This window comes from Miniopterus natalensis, chromosome 11 (genome assembly GCF_054644295.1).
Source record: "Miniopterus natalensis isolate mMinNat1 chromosome 11, mMinNat1.hap1, whole genome shotgun sequence".
In the NCBI taxonomy this organism is placed as follows: Eukaryota; Metazoa; Chordata; class Mammalia; order Chiroptera; family Miniopteridae; genus Miniopterus; species Miniopterus natalensis.
Window position 1 is genome coordinate 25,744,742 of NC_142091.1, and position 13,293 is coordinate 25,758,034.

General features: G+C 52.0%; 1 protein-coding gene across 1 annotated transcript; it reads right to left on the minus strand.

Annotated features, from left to right (window-relative positions):
* Window positions 1-1,010: 1,010 nt before the first annotated feature.
* MTNR1B (melatonin receptor 1B) lies at window positions 1,011-12,636 on the minus strand. Its single transcript, XM_087822153.1, has 2 exons — window positions 12,435-12,636; window positions 1,011-1,882 (listed from the first exon to the last, which is right to left on the minus strand). Exons 1-2 carry the CDS (start codon window positions 12,634-12,636, stop codon window positions 1,011-1,013), a joined length of 1,074 nt encoding a protein of 357 aa, XP_087678279.1.
* Window positions 12,637-13,293: the final 657 nt, after the last annotated feature.

Below are 13,293 nucleotides of genomic sequence, written 5' to 3' on the forward strand. Positions count from 1 at the left end.
TGCATGCATGTGCATGCGTGCGTGCGTGTGTGTGTGTGTGTGTGTGATTTCTTCTCTCCTTCAAGGTTATCTTTCATTTTATGTAGTTAGAATAACAACAAAACTAATGACTGCTCAGTGCCAGCCATGTGCCAGGCACTGCCCTCAGCTCTTCATCTAACTATCCCAGTGAATTCTCACAACAGTCCTGGGAGGCACTGGCATGATTCCACTTCAAGGTGAGTAGCTGAGAAACACAGAGGTTGAGGGACTTGCCCCAACTCACACAACTGAACGCGGTGGAACCAGGGAAGGAAGCCAGGCCGACTCTGTGCTCCAAGCGCCTGAAGAGTGTGCGTGTGCAGCGCATTTGTGGTATGTGTATGTATAGTGCGATGTGTACATATGTACAGATCACACGGAGTGCCATGTGGTGGCAGGTACAGTGTACACGATGGTGTGTGTGCGGGTGCGTGCACGTGTGTGAAGGGAAGTTCAGCGGGGCAGGGTGCCGACTGCTTGCCCTCTGTACCCGCCCCAGACCCCCGGGGCCCCTGCACACTACCCACCTCCCAGCACTGCAGAGCTTGCTCTTCCGTTCTTGGAACAGGAAGCTATCCATTCCCACCATCCCTTGGGGGAGAGAGAAAGCAGCGCGGAGACAAAGCATTGGGGGGGGGGGGAGTTGAGAGGCCGCCCATGGGAAAGAACTGGCTTCTTCTGCGCCAGCCAGGCCTTTCCTTAGTCTGTCCCTTCCTCGGACCTTGTAAGTGCCAAGACTCGAATGTGCCACTGAGAGAGTGTTTGCCAAGTCCAGGGCTACGCTCACCGGGACATGGCCCCCAGGAGGTGTCCCCTGACCTGCCAGAACCAAGGGTGCTGACAGGCCTCTGTCCACAGAATGAAATTCCACAAGCCACGGGCTGCCGCGCTAACAGGACGCACAGCAGGGTGTCCGATGGCGCCCTTGGGGCAGATTCACTCCCACCAGTTCCAAGTTCGTGGCCCAGCCGCTGTGCCTGAGACCCAGGCTAGACAGCGCCTGCCTGGAGGGGGTGCTGGGCACTGACAGCAGGCAGAGCTTGGCCCCGCTGCCCCCCCGGGCGGCTGCCCCTGGCAGTGTCCTGAGAGCAGAACCACGGGTTCCAGAGGACTAGGACGATCTTCTTGTATTCCCTGCGGAAGTTCCGGTTCAGGAGCCCATAGATGACGGCGTTAAGGCAGCTGTTGAAGTAAGCCAGGAAGTAGCTGGCGACGAAGAGCCCTTCTGGGACCTGAGGAGCCACCTCTTCCGGGCTGACGGCCACAGCAAGGCCGATGCCGTTCAGCGGGGCCCAGCAGACGGCGAAGATCACAAACACCACGAACATGGTGAGGAAGCTCCGGACGTCACCGGGCCGCGGGCGCAGCCTGCTCCCCGACCCGGCCTTCCTTCGGGCCCGGAGCACCAGCACCCAGACGCGCAGGTAGCAGAAGGACACGGCAGCCATGGGGAGGAGGAAGTGGATGACCACCACTGCCACCGTGTACCGGGCGCTGGCTGTCTGGATAAAGGTGCAGGAGTAGATGCGTGGGTCGTACTCCAGGGACCCCACAAAAAAGTTGGGCACCAAGGCCACCACGGTGAGGAGCCAGACGAGGCAGATGTAGAGTGGGGTGTGCCAGCGCCTGCAGGTCCGGCGGTAGGCCCCGCTGCGGCAGATGTAGCAGTAGCGGTTAATGGCAATGGCAGTGATGTTGAAGACGGAGCAGATGACGCTCAGGCCCATCACAAAGGCACTGGCCTTGCAGTGCACCTCCCCCAGGGCCCAGCCGTCGTGGAAGATGGCCACGAGGATTAGTGGGTAGGGGTACAAGGCCACCACCAGGTCAGCCAATGCCAGGCTCACCACGAACAAATTACCTGGAACAGGAAATAGGAAGCGAGAGTCAACACAAGACCCTGCGGTGTCTTTTCTGTAAAACATTCTATTCCTTGTCCAGTTACTTCAAAGTAACTGGTTATTGTTCGTATTGGGAGTGGAAACCACGTGGCTTCTAGAGACACAGAATTCAGGCTTCCAACCGCTTCTCTGCTGCCACCGCCTGTGTGACTGAGGCAGCTACTCAGACTCTCCGAGCCTCATTTTTCCCATGTGTAAAATGGGGATAATCATGCTACTTATACTGTAGCTGTGAGAATACTGATTCATCGTGCACGGGGACACAGTGGGTGCTCACAAATGGTAACTAGTTTCATGGCAGGCACAGGTGCTCAGTGGTTTTGATCATTTAACTCCAGCAAGGATTCTGGGGAGAAGAATCTGAAAATCAGGAATGTGGATCCACCATCACCCGCCCACCTCTCGGGATCTCTCTCTGACAGTTTCCTTCTGCATCTTCTCCCCACTGGTTAACAGGTCATTTTCCAAGGGTCTTTAATTTATTTTTCTAAATGTGAATTGCTTTTTGCAGGTGGCATGGGAGGACGGTTTTGGGAGTGGGAACCGTGAGTTCCGGTGTTCCCGTCTGCCTTGTCTGGGGCCTTAACGAAGCCACGTTCCACACTGGCAGACACCTGGTGCTGTGGCTGAGTCCAGGCCTGTGGAGGGGGAGAGGGGCTCTCGGTGCTCCCCATCTCGCAGCCTCCATGGGCCTCCCTGCTTTGCTGCACATTTCCCCGGCTTCCTGAACTGCCTCCCTCTTCTGAATAGAACATTCTCCAGCATCACCAAGCTCAGCCATTAAGAAAAAGCCTGAGAAAACCTCAACAATCACTGATTAATATGCTTTAGGCATGTCCCGGGACAGCATCCTAGGGAGGAAATAGGACTTAATCCAAAAGAACACAGTCTCTGTTTCTAAACCAACAATAACTCATGAATGGAGCACCCAAAACCTGAAAGTTTGGGAAACTTGAAGTTCAAGGCATGAGAAGCTCCATTCCTAATGCCATTTGTTTTTTCACCAAGTGTTGTATTTTCTGAGTTCCTACTGTGTGCTCAAAAGATACTCTCCCACCAGCAGAGGCCCTTGGGACACAGTGGGTGCTGGACACAGTGTTTCTAGTCCTCTGGCCTCTTGCTGCATGGTGAAGTGCCAGCTGCCGGCCTTAGAGTGGTGAACACAGAGGGCAGAAGGAATGGATTCACAGGGGGACTCTCCAAAGAGGCAAGGATACTGACACCCCACTGACACCCTGCATATGCTTTGCATGCCAGAGGCTGATGTGACCACCCCAGGGGCCCAAGGGTCAGGCAGATGGGAAGAGTCTAAAAGGCGCAGTAATCAGAGAGGCCAGGCTGTGGTCCAGCTTCAAGGGAGTTCAAATAAAGGGGGGTTCAGAGCCACCCAGCTGGGAGGTCCCCTGAGTCAGACCTTTAGGTGAGGTGGACTTCAACTTGCAGTTATGAGCCCACAGCATAGAGAAAGGGCTGTCTTCTGCTCTCCTCTGTCCCGACACACATTCTCATCCCATCTCAAGGAAGCTCCCATGGGACATGGTCCATGTGCCCTTGGGAGCCTGGAAGACTCACAGGCAGCCTTCCTGGGGTACCTATTTTGGCCTCAGAGGTTTGGGGTCAATCCCACTCAGAACCAACAGAAAGGAAATCTATTAGCTCCCTGGGAGTTCTCAGGACCTAACTACTACTAAGTTCAGATAGCTAGGTTAGGGCCGGAGGGAGTCAGGATGTAAGGGAATAAAAAGAGATCATTTGGACAGTTCTTGTGATATAGTAAGTGTCCCTTGTCTCTCGAGACATTCAAATAGAGGTTGATGGTAAAGGAGACTCTGGCCTCAGATTGACCTGCTGGATTCCTTCCAGTCTACTATTTTGGGGAGTCTACTGACTCAGCGGGATAAAGGCCCCTCATATTCTTTCTGGTTTGTACGGCAAGGCAAGAAATACACATCCGAGGACTTGCCTGGGGTGTGCAGAGGTCTCCTGCTTCTCCATTTAATTCCCAGCCTTGTTTGCTGTCTCCACTGGTAGCTCTCTGTCTCTAACTCCCCTACTCAGACCTCACTTGGTCCCAACAGAGCGAGTGATTTCCTCTCTCCAAGTTCTTGTTTTCAGTTGGATTTTAAATGTCCCTTTAGCATTTGGAGGTGGTGCTGGGAGTTGGAGTGACCTGGGATAATCTCAGTTCGGCCGCTTTCTGGCCATGTGAACCTGGGCGAGTTAATGAACTTCTTTCTCTGTGATGATTCCTTCACCAGTTCCCTCCTTGTCTTTTAAAGGCCTCCTTCCCCCTCCTCATGCACATTCCTCATGGCTGTTTCTATGAGGAAAATCACTTCTTTCCAGCACAGGAATATTGGTCTCCACCAGGCCTGATAAGCGGCAAACAAGTTTTTGGCACGTGAAAGTACATGGGGAGAAAGTCAAGAGCTGCTGGGAGCCGTTGCCAGCTCGTCTGTTTCCCTAGGAAAGCGAGTCAAGCTCTGCCATGTTAATGTGGCTCATCCCCTAATAATGCCCAGAGGCTGGCAAACAGCTGGTAAATAGCAGGGAGAACACATTCGACTCCACATGGAAAGTGATTCAATGACTCTCTCCTATTACTCAGTTGTTCTTAAAAGGCTGAAATCAACGAGTTCCTGCTGTAGAGTCATCTGCCCAGATGTCACACTGTCTTATGACTTTCTTGATGCCATTCTAAATCAGGCGAATAAAACTCAGGTTTTGTTTCCCATCTGTCAGAAGTCGGGTCCTACTTGGATGACAGTCAAAGAAAGATCCAGTTCTCTATCCAATTCTTCCCTGGACAGGTGAGAAATCAACCAGGATGCACACAGCACTGGTCATCACCAGTGCACAGGCTTCTAAAGAATAGTTATATCACAAGTCCTGGTGTGAATGATTTCCATTTTCCTCCATCAGACAGGGTGTATCAGTAGACACAAGACAACGGGGTTCAACAGGGTTTTGTTCACTAATATGTAATTCCCTTCAGTCCCCTCTCTCTTCGCCTCCTCTCTCCTTCTTTCTGGGAAATTTATTTCTTATCAAGGACCTGGTAAACTAGGAAAGAGCCAACGAGTGTTGAGTTACCTGATCTTCATCAGATAGGAGAATTCTGGAAGACAAAGCTACCTCCAATCCCTTGCCTCTCTTCCTGGTGCTCACCCGGCATGCCCGGGAGAAGACTTTGTTGGATTTAAATGGTCCCTCGTCACTGAGCTAAAATAGGCAATGTGGACATACACAGTCATTGAGTAATTTATTCAGTAAATATTGCTGAATATCTGCTAGGCACTGGCTCTGCCTATGCCAGGGCTCAGGGAAAAGTGGTGAGCAAGACAGACACACTCCCTCCCCTTACAAAGCTTAGGGACGCACAGAGAAGACACTTAAATAAAAACAAGGTGCGGTGAAGAGTAGGAGGGGAGTCAACAGGTGGTCTGTTACCTCTAACAGGGTTAAGCTTCCTGTGCCTTAAGGTCTTGTTCTATTCTCTCGTCTTCCACCTATCCAAACATGTAATCCATTGCTGAGCACCTGCCACGCCTGGGCAGGGCACAGTGACGGGTGAAAGACACGGTCGCTGCCACTGATGCCAACAGTGCTGCTGGCGGAGCAGCCGCAGAAACAGTGGCCCTTCGGTGCAGCGAGAGCTGGAGGAAGGTCGGCGCGAGACAGTGGGGAGCGTGGGGAAGAGATAAATTGGCACGGGGCTGAGGTCAGTGTCGGGGGACAGGGCTGCTTAGGCAGGACAATTCAAGAAACTGGGCAGAATCACCGAGACCCTGCAACAGGCTGCCTTCATCCCAGAAATATGATCCCTCCAGTAGGGTCTTGTATGGGGAGGGCACGAGAAATTATAATAATCTCCAAATGAATGTGAGAGAGTTTTATCACTTTCTAAGGATAGGCATCTGAAGTCACTGTGAACAGATCAAGTTTTTATTAAAAACCCGATTTCCTTATAAATACGAAAACGTCTTTTATATTAACGTAAGCTCCTAATTCTATTCCCAAATTCTTTGAGGGCAGGAATTGTTTTCCTCTGGAATCACATCATTTATGAGAATCCTAGAGTGTATGGATGGATCATAGAAGGGCTGGGCTGAAATCTAACTTCCTTTTAATTAAAGGGAAAAAGGATTGCTAAGCAAGCTAACAGTGTAAACAAAAATATGTTGGGGGAATATTTTGACCACTTAAAAGAAGAAAATATGTTTAATAGCATAAGCATTCATTTTCTAAAAAGCTATGTTTATTACAAAACATTCTGCCAGAATCATCAAAGGAGATCACTTGGAGACTCTTTTATTACCTTAATTACACTTAACAATAACAAAACGACGATTGGCATAGCATCGTCAAGTTTATAATGTGCCTTTATATAAACTGACTCAAGTGTTTCTCACCAGAACCCTTTAACATTGATAGTGTGATTTCCATTTTATAGATCAAAAATCTAGCACTCGGATTATATGAATTGCCGATAGCTGCACAGAGAAAAAGTGAGAAAGAACAGGAAGAGACACAGGAGGAAATCAACAAAAAGAAGTGTCAAGTGGATTAAGGGCAATGGTGTAGATTTTCTTGGTCATCGCCAAAAGTGAGAAAGAACAGAAAATGTCCGTTCAGCTGGGCAGTTGGGAGCTCAACAGTGGTGTCAGCGAGGGCAAGTCCCGTTGCAGGCTGGAGGGTAACTTGTGTGTCCAGGTTGCTCCCTCCATCAGTTCTGCCTTCAGGGGAAGGACAGGAACGGAGTGGACGTAGAAAGGTATGTCCTCTGGTGGCGGATTGGGCAGGGCTGGGTTTTGTTCCCTTTTTTGTGTGTCTCTCCCTCATTCTTTTAAATGAGAGAGACTTGTATCTGGCATCTAATAAGCACATAGTGATATTAGCTATTATTGTTTTTCTACTATTATTAGTTGCACAGGGAGAACAAGGAAGAGGTTCAGGGAGCTGGACTAGGGTGCTGTGGATGAGCTGTGAGAAGGCAGTGGGGAGCGCGAGGGTGAAGGAGGTAAGGTGCTGCCCGGCCGGTGTGGCTCAGCGGTTGAGCATCGACCTGGGATCCAGGAGATCACAGTCCGAGTCCCGGTCAGGGCACAGGCCGGGGCTGTGGGCTCCATCCCCGGGGGGGGGGGGGGGGCGTGCAGGAGGTAGAGGACCAATGACTCTCTCTCATCATTGATGTTTCTCCCTCTCCCTTCCTTTCTCTGAAATCAATAAAGATATTTTTTTAAAAAGAAGGTAAGATGTTGCCTCTAGAGTATAAGCTCCTTAAGAGCTGGGGCTTTGGACTTTACTTCCCAACTCCCTAATGTACGCTCCTCCAGCAGTAAATATGTAGAATGGGGAGACCCAAGATCAGCATCATGCTACACACGGAATCCAACTTTCTGGGGGTGGGGAAGGCAGTCAACCACGAAAGTCTTCACATCCCTGGGCCATTGAGAGCTACACTGTAGGAATGAGAGAGGATTATGAGCTTTCGTGATTATTTGGCTAAAGATGTAATTTGGGGATTAGAAATGTGTTCATTTTTGCTTGGGGAAGAGGTAATAAGGTATTCAGAACGGAAATGTGAGGTTGGAAAGCTCAGGCAACATCAGGGAAGGGCTCCAAGGTAGCCCAGCTTGGTCTGCCACTGATAACAAGCCCCCCAAACCCGGCAAGCTCAGCAGGTGGAAAGACACCTGTCAGCTAGCGGCATCTTCGTGCGTGATCCGCAGCAGGATAGAGTCCGATGAAGCGGGCCCTGCCTTCCCCTGTAACGCGTGGAGAGCAGGGGCCGTAGGTGTATTAAATAGTTCCTCCACGCCTCTCAAGAGCCTTTGTCTAGGGCCAGCCTATTTATTCCTTTATCATTTACCTCCTCAAACAACAAGTGGCAGGAGAAGGGGAAGGAAAAAGGGGCCACATGCACATGCGGGCTCTGCTCTGACCTACCTGGGGACGCAAAACACCCGCCAGGACGAAACTTCCCAGCAGGAAACCTGCAACTCAGTCACCGGTTCCAAAGAAGGGACGGCGCAGACCCTGAGCGTCGCTGGGCCGCTGCGGCGCAGAGTGAACAGAGCGGCCGAGGGCCTGTGTGTTCGGCGACCGTTGATACCCTCCCTCCTTACAAATCCCCGAAATGTCCTAGGAACGGCCAAGCTTCCATTCGCTGACCGCGCCTCCCCGACAGCCTCTTCAGCCCAGCTGCAGCATAAGGCTCCCCTGCTGGACGCTGGCTGCTGCCCGTTGCTGGCAAGGCAGGGTCGCTGCGCAAGGGGCCAGGCGGGACTGGTGCTGTTGCGCTTTCTCCTCGCTAATGGAGATGACCTCGATATGACACTAAGGAATGTTTCTCTCAGCTCCCTGCCGTGTGGCTGGCTATGCAGATGCCCAGGCCCACATTTTAGGGGCCGCTTAAGGGGCCAGCTCCTGAAGGAGCCCCTGGAGCACGACCGTAGGGAGCCACGGGGCAGCTGGAGCCTGCTGGCCGCACCGCGGCAATCAGGGAGCAGGCCCGCCTCTGTGCAGAAGGTGCCGGTCAGCTTTCAAGGACAGGAATGAAGTGAGCTTTGGGCTTTTAGTGCTGAAAGCCGTTCAGTTCCATGAGAATTGTACTGGTTTCCTGCGCAGTGCTGAGCATTGTAACAGGTCTACCCCACTTCATGAAGCAAAATTAATTCCTTTGGTCCGACCGCTTCCCTGGTATCTTATCCATTTTTAATTTGTTTTAACAGACTTGCATTCAGTTTTTACTGTGTCCCTGGCTCTGTGGACAGAAACGGAATAAAAGTCTCTGCTCCCAATGAGTTCACAGTCCAGTGGGGAGAGAGAAAAACTCACAACAGGACAGCGAGGAGAGGGCCGGAATGGGAGGGCACATGGAAGGAAGGAAGACAGTAACTGCGCCTTTCACAGTACTGTTAACACCAAGAGCCCTGTAGGGGACCCCAGGAAGGGCGCTGAAGGAGGTATTCACTAGCGGAAGAGAGGCAGAGAACTTCCCAAGGTGAAGGCAGAGCCCAGCGCGCAGGGGCCGGGGCTCGCCGCTCGGGAGCCGGAGCTTGGCCAGCAGATGGGGCGCGGCCACTGAAGGCAGAGGGGGCTGTGGCGGTGGCAGCAGCTGCCGGGCGCGGGAGCGGGAAAGCCATCGCCTGGAAACTACGGACACAGCTTTCCCAAGAGACAGTGAGGGTGTAGACTGCAGTAAGAGCAGAGAGGACAGGAAAGGGGAAATCTGCGGAGTACTCTAAGGCAAGGAACATGAGGATGTGCGGAATGAAGGAACCAAGAATAACTTCCAGGGATCAGGCATCTGGGAGAGGAAGAGAGGAAGGAAATTAAAAAACTAGCCCCAGGTAGGCCAAAGGAATGAAAGGCTCCAAGGAGAGGGTGGCCCTCAGTGTCACACAGGACGGAGGGGCATTTCTGAGAAGGCCAGACCCCAGACTGAGGACCTGGGAAACAATGGGTGGTCAGTGAATAGAAGCTATTATATTAAGATGTCTGGCTGAGAAGGGAAGAAATTAGGAGACATAAAATCAAGGAAGGATTCTTTTTCTTCTTTGTTTTTATTTTGTTAATCCTCACGGAAGGATATATATTTCTTCCCATTGTTATTTTTAGAGAGAGTATGAGGGAGGAAGGGAGGGAGGAAGGGAGGAAGGGAGACATAGATTGGTTGTCTCCCACCGGGATGAGCTGGGAAGGAACCTGCAAGCCAGGTATGTGCCCTTGACCAGGAATCAAATTCATGACCCTCTGATCCTTCAGTGTGCAGGCCAATGCTCTAACCACTTGGCAACACTGGCTAGGGCAGGATTCTTTCTTTTAAACACTGGAAATCCTCGTGTGTATGTACACACCTATGCATGCACAAGTGTGTGTGTGTTGTGTGTGTTGGCTAAAGGGACAGAGGGAGAGGTTACAAATACAGAAGAGAGAGAAGGAACTTGATGGAGGAAGGTTCCAGAACAGCATGGGAAGGAAGAGATATTAAAAATACAGGGACTGATATTGGGAGGCCTTGTTTGGGGTAAAGGTAGCAGTGTCAGGCACAAGGGAAAGTCCTCAGAAGCTGTCAGGAGAGCCCAAAGTGTGAAACGTCCCCAGGAAGCACACACTGAGAACGACGAGATGCCAACCCAGTGCCATGTGTGCTGTGCGAGGCTCTGAGAACTTTGCAAAGAGTGAGCACACGCCTGGCGTTACCTTCCAAGTTGAGTCAGTGCCCTGGTTCTGTCTCCTACCTTCTCTCCATCCCTCCCTGTCTACCTTTCTCTAGTCCTATCCCTGAAAAAGTCAACCCAGAGCCTGTAGCAACAGACGCAGCAGACAGGTCGGTCCCGGAAAAAAAAAGAACAGTTATTCTGACCACTTACCTGCTATTAGGAACATCCCTGTTATGAATGACAAGGGTCTGCTTCACATAGAAACCGGGTTTGTAACAGTCAAGTAAAGGACACTGACGTCTGCTGAGAAAGGTGCTATGACCTTAATATGGACTGTGTGCTTGGTTATTGGAAACACATGTGTTCTCCTTGTCACGCCTATCTTCCTGATACCATTGAATTAAGGAGCCAGACTTAATTACAGAAAGGTCTGAGATAAGAGTTTCTTAAAGAAAATCCAAACTCTTCAGTAAAAAAAGACCTGATTAATAGTGGAATGGGTGCTAACTACTCAAAGTTAAGTTTTTAAGCACCTTTTGAATGACCACTCTGCCAACATGATTTAAAGTCAATACTATGATTTTTCATTACTATCATTAATAAAGCCAATGGTGAAATAGGAACTGGTTAAATTGCATGACTAGCGCAGTCACCAGTGTGCCAGGAATCAATGTCACTTAGATACAGTGCTACGTTTTTATTTTCTGGTGCTTAGCTGTAGCAGACTCAACAGGAGGTAGGAAGGATAGAACAGAGGAGGTGCCAGCAACTTCACATGTGCATTACCTGCTCCGACCCTGCTCTCAAATCAGTAAGGTTTCTGCGAGCCCAGCTAGAGGGGCGGGAAAGGCCAGCAGGGTGGGAGAGGGAAAGGAGGCAGCACACTCGGCCCTCAGCCACCTCTCTCATGGAAGGCGGGCCGAATTACAGAGCAGGAGCCACAGCCCACCAGGCCTTCTCTAAACACCCCGTCAGTCAGGGAGAGAAGCCGCCAGGTCAGAACCTGGAGGGCACGGTTCCGTCTGCTCCTGCCTCCCTGTGCAGGAAATGAGTGCTTGTGGCCGCAGCAAACAGACAATGTGATTGGCAGGATCCAATACAGCTTTCTAATCACAACCTGCTCTTTCCTAATGTACAGGCTTTTACTCAAAGGTTACAATAATATCGTGAATACATTCCAGATAATACTAGCCACCACTACTGAAAGGACTGAGTTAGAAAGCTTACTTCTTAATAATGTTGTTTTCCATATTATGGATAGAAGCTCAGTTTTGTTTTTTGGGGTTTTGGGGTTTTCTTTTTGGTTTGTTCTTTAGATAAAAATCCTAGAGTCACAGGGCTACCCGAAATGTAAACATATAGTCATTTACTAAAACTGGCCATTCTGAATGCTAGCTCCTTAGAAAAGCATGTTTAAGCTAGATAGTTGAATTTCTGCTGTTACGTTTTCATTTTAATTCGCGCCAGTAGGTGAGTTGCCTCTAAGGCCCAAACTTGTCAAATTACAAATTGACAAGTAGATCATCGAGCTTCTTCCAAGCAGAAACGGTCAGCACACTCCAGTGACCCTCCAGGGCCAGAGTTCAGATACTCCCTCCCTCTCATTTTGTTTCCCTGCCGACCTGAGTATGGGAAAGGAGAAAATGAGGGTGGATTGAAAGTGGGAAAAAATTTTCAAGATTGCAGCACTACTTAGCCAAATCACTGTATTAATCCTCAATGAATCTCACGAATGCCCTGGCCTCAGGAAAAAAACAACAACAAAAAACAGACAACAGACAACAACAAAACACCATCCCAAAGCAATCTAGCTCAGTCCAGGCAGAGCCTGCAGACTTCTGCATTTGCACTCTCTCGGTTGGAATTGGGTCTTGAAATCACCTGGAGACAACTTCCCGACCCAAAGCCCCCCAGAGCGCTTCCAATAATTCACTCACTGTCCCGGCAAATGTTTTCTAAGCACCTACTGCGTAAAGCCACAGTGCTTGAGGGGACGAGAGAGAAGAGTTAAAGATCCCGAGATTTCTGTGGCCACGGAGGGGCACAAACTGGAGCGCCGAGGAGGGCGACGTCCTCCGGCCCCGCGGGTCCCCCGCTCGCGCGCCCTGCCCGAAGCGCGCAGGGAAAACTCCCCCGCGCGCCCAGCGCGCCCCGGCCACAGAGGCGGACGGCAGCGCGCACGCCCCGCGGAAGGCGGGAGCTCACCCGAGCTTTCGAGTTCAACACCGAACTCGGGCACTAGGCTAGAAATGCAAGGGGAGCCCGGAGCTGAGGACGGACGGCGGCGGACCGCGGGGCCAGGCGCGGGGGACCGCGTGCGCCCGGAGGCGGGCGCGGCGCTCACCTGCGTAGCTGCGGAGCTTGCGGTTCCTGAGCACCGAGAGGATGACCAGCAGGCTGCCCAGGGCGTCCACCACCGTGGTGAAGCCGAGCACCGCGAACAGCGCGGGCGCCACCCAGGGCGGGCGGGGGCTCGCGGGCCAGCCTGGGCGCCAGGCCCGCCCGCCCGCCTCGCAGCAGTTGGCGGAGGAGCCGTTCCCGGGCATCTCAGACCCCCGTGCGCGGCGCCCCAGCCCCGCGCCGCCCCCTCCGGCCGCCGCAGGAGGTGCCCCGCTCCAGCCGCGTGGGCTACGGAGCGGCCAGCGGGGAGGGAGCTAAAGGAGATAACCAAGCCTGGGCAGGGCGGAGAGAAATATGGGCACAGGGGGACTTGGGGTACAGGTTTGCAGAAGGAGTGGGTCCCTTGGCAAGTGGGTCCCTTGGCAACTCGCCCAGGAGCAGCTGCGACGTAGCTGCTGGCTTTGCCACCCAGAGACCAGCGTGCGTCTGGTCCAGCTCCGACTTTTGTGCCTGAGCGCGCAGCCACACCCAAGGCCCCAGATTCTCCACCCCCCTCCCCCCACCGCCCCACCCCCCGCTGTGCTCAGGAAGGAACACCCAGGTTTGCAGACTAGATAAGGGGCTGTTGTGAGAAGAGCAAAGTTTGAGGTACCACAGAGCTGTGCAGCTCCAAAGAGCACGTAATCCCCAGGGGATGGGGACAGATCCCCGAGCAAAGTAGGGTGGGAAGGAAGTTACGCTCTAGGCAGCTGCAGGAGAAAGGCGAACCCGTGCTATTTATTGAGCACTTGCTGTTTATCGTGGGAGACATGGGTGATGTCTCTGCCCCGTTCTCTTTCTAAAGCCAAGACACTACTTGGATA

Excerpts from the sequence above, each read along its gene's own strand:
- MTNR1B (XM_087822153.1), bottom strand. The coding sequence starts at position 12,636 with ATGCCCGGGAACGGCTCCTCCGCCAACTGCTGCGAGGCGGGCGGGCGG. Across the intron at positions 1,883-12,434 it reads CAAGCTCCGCAGCTACGCAG|GTAATTTGTTCGTGGTGAGC; the intron begins GTGAGCGCCGCG and ends TTCCTGTTCCAG.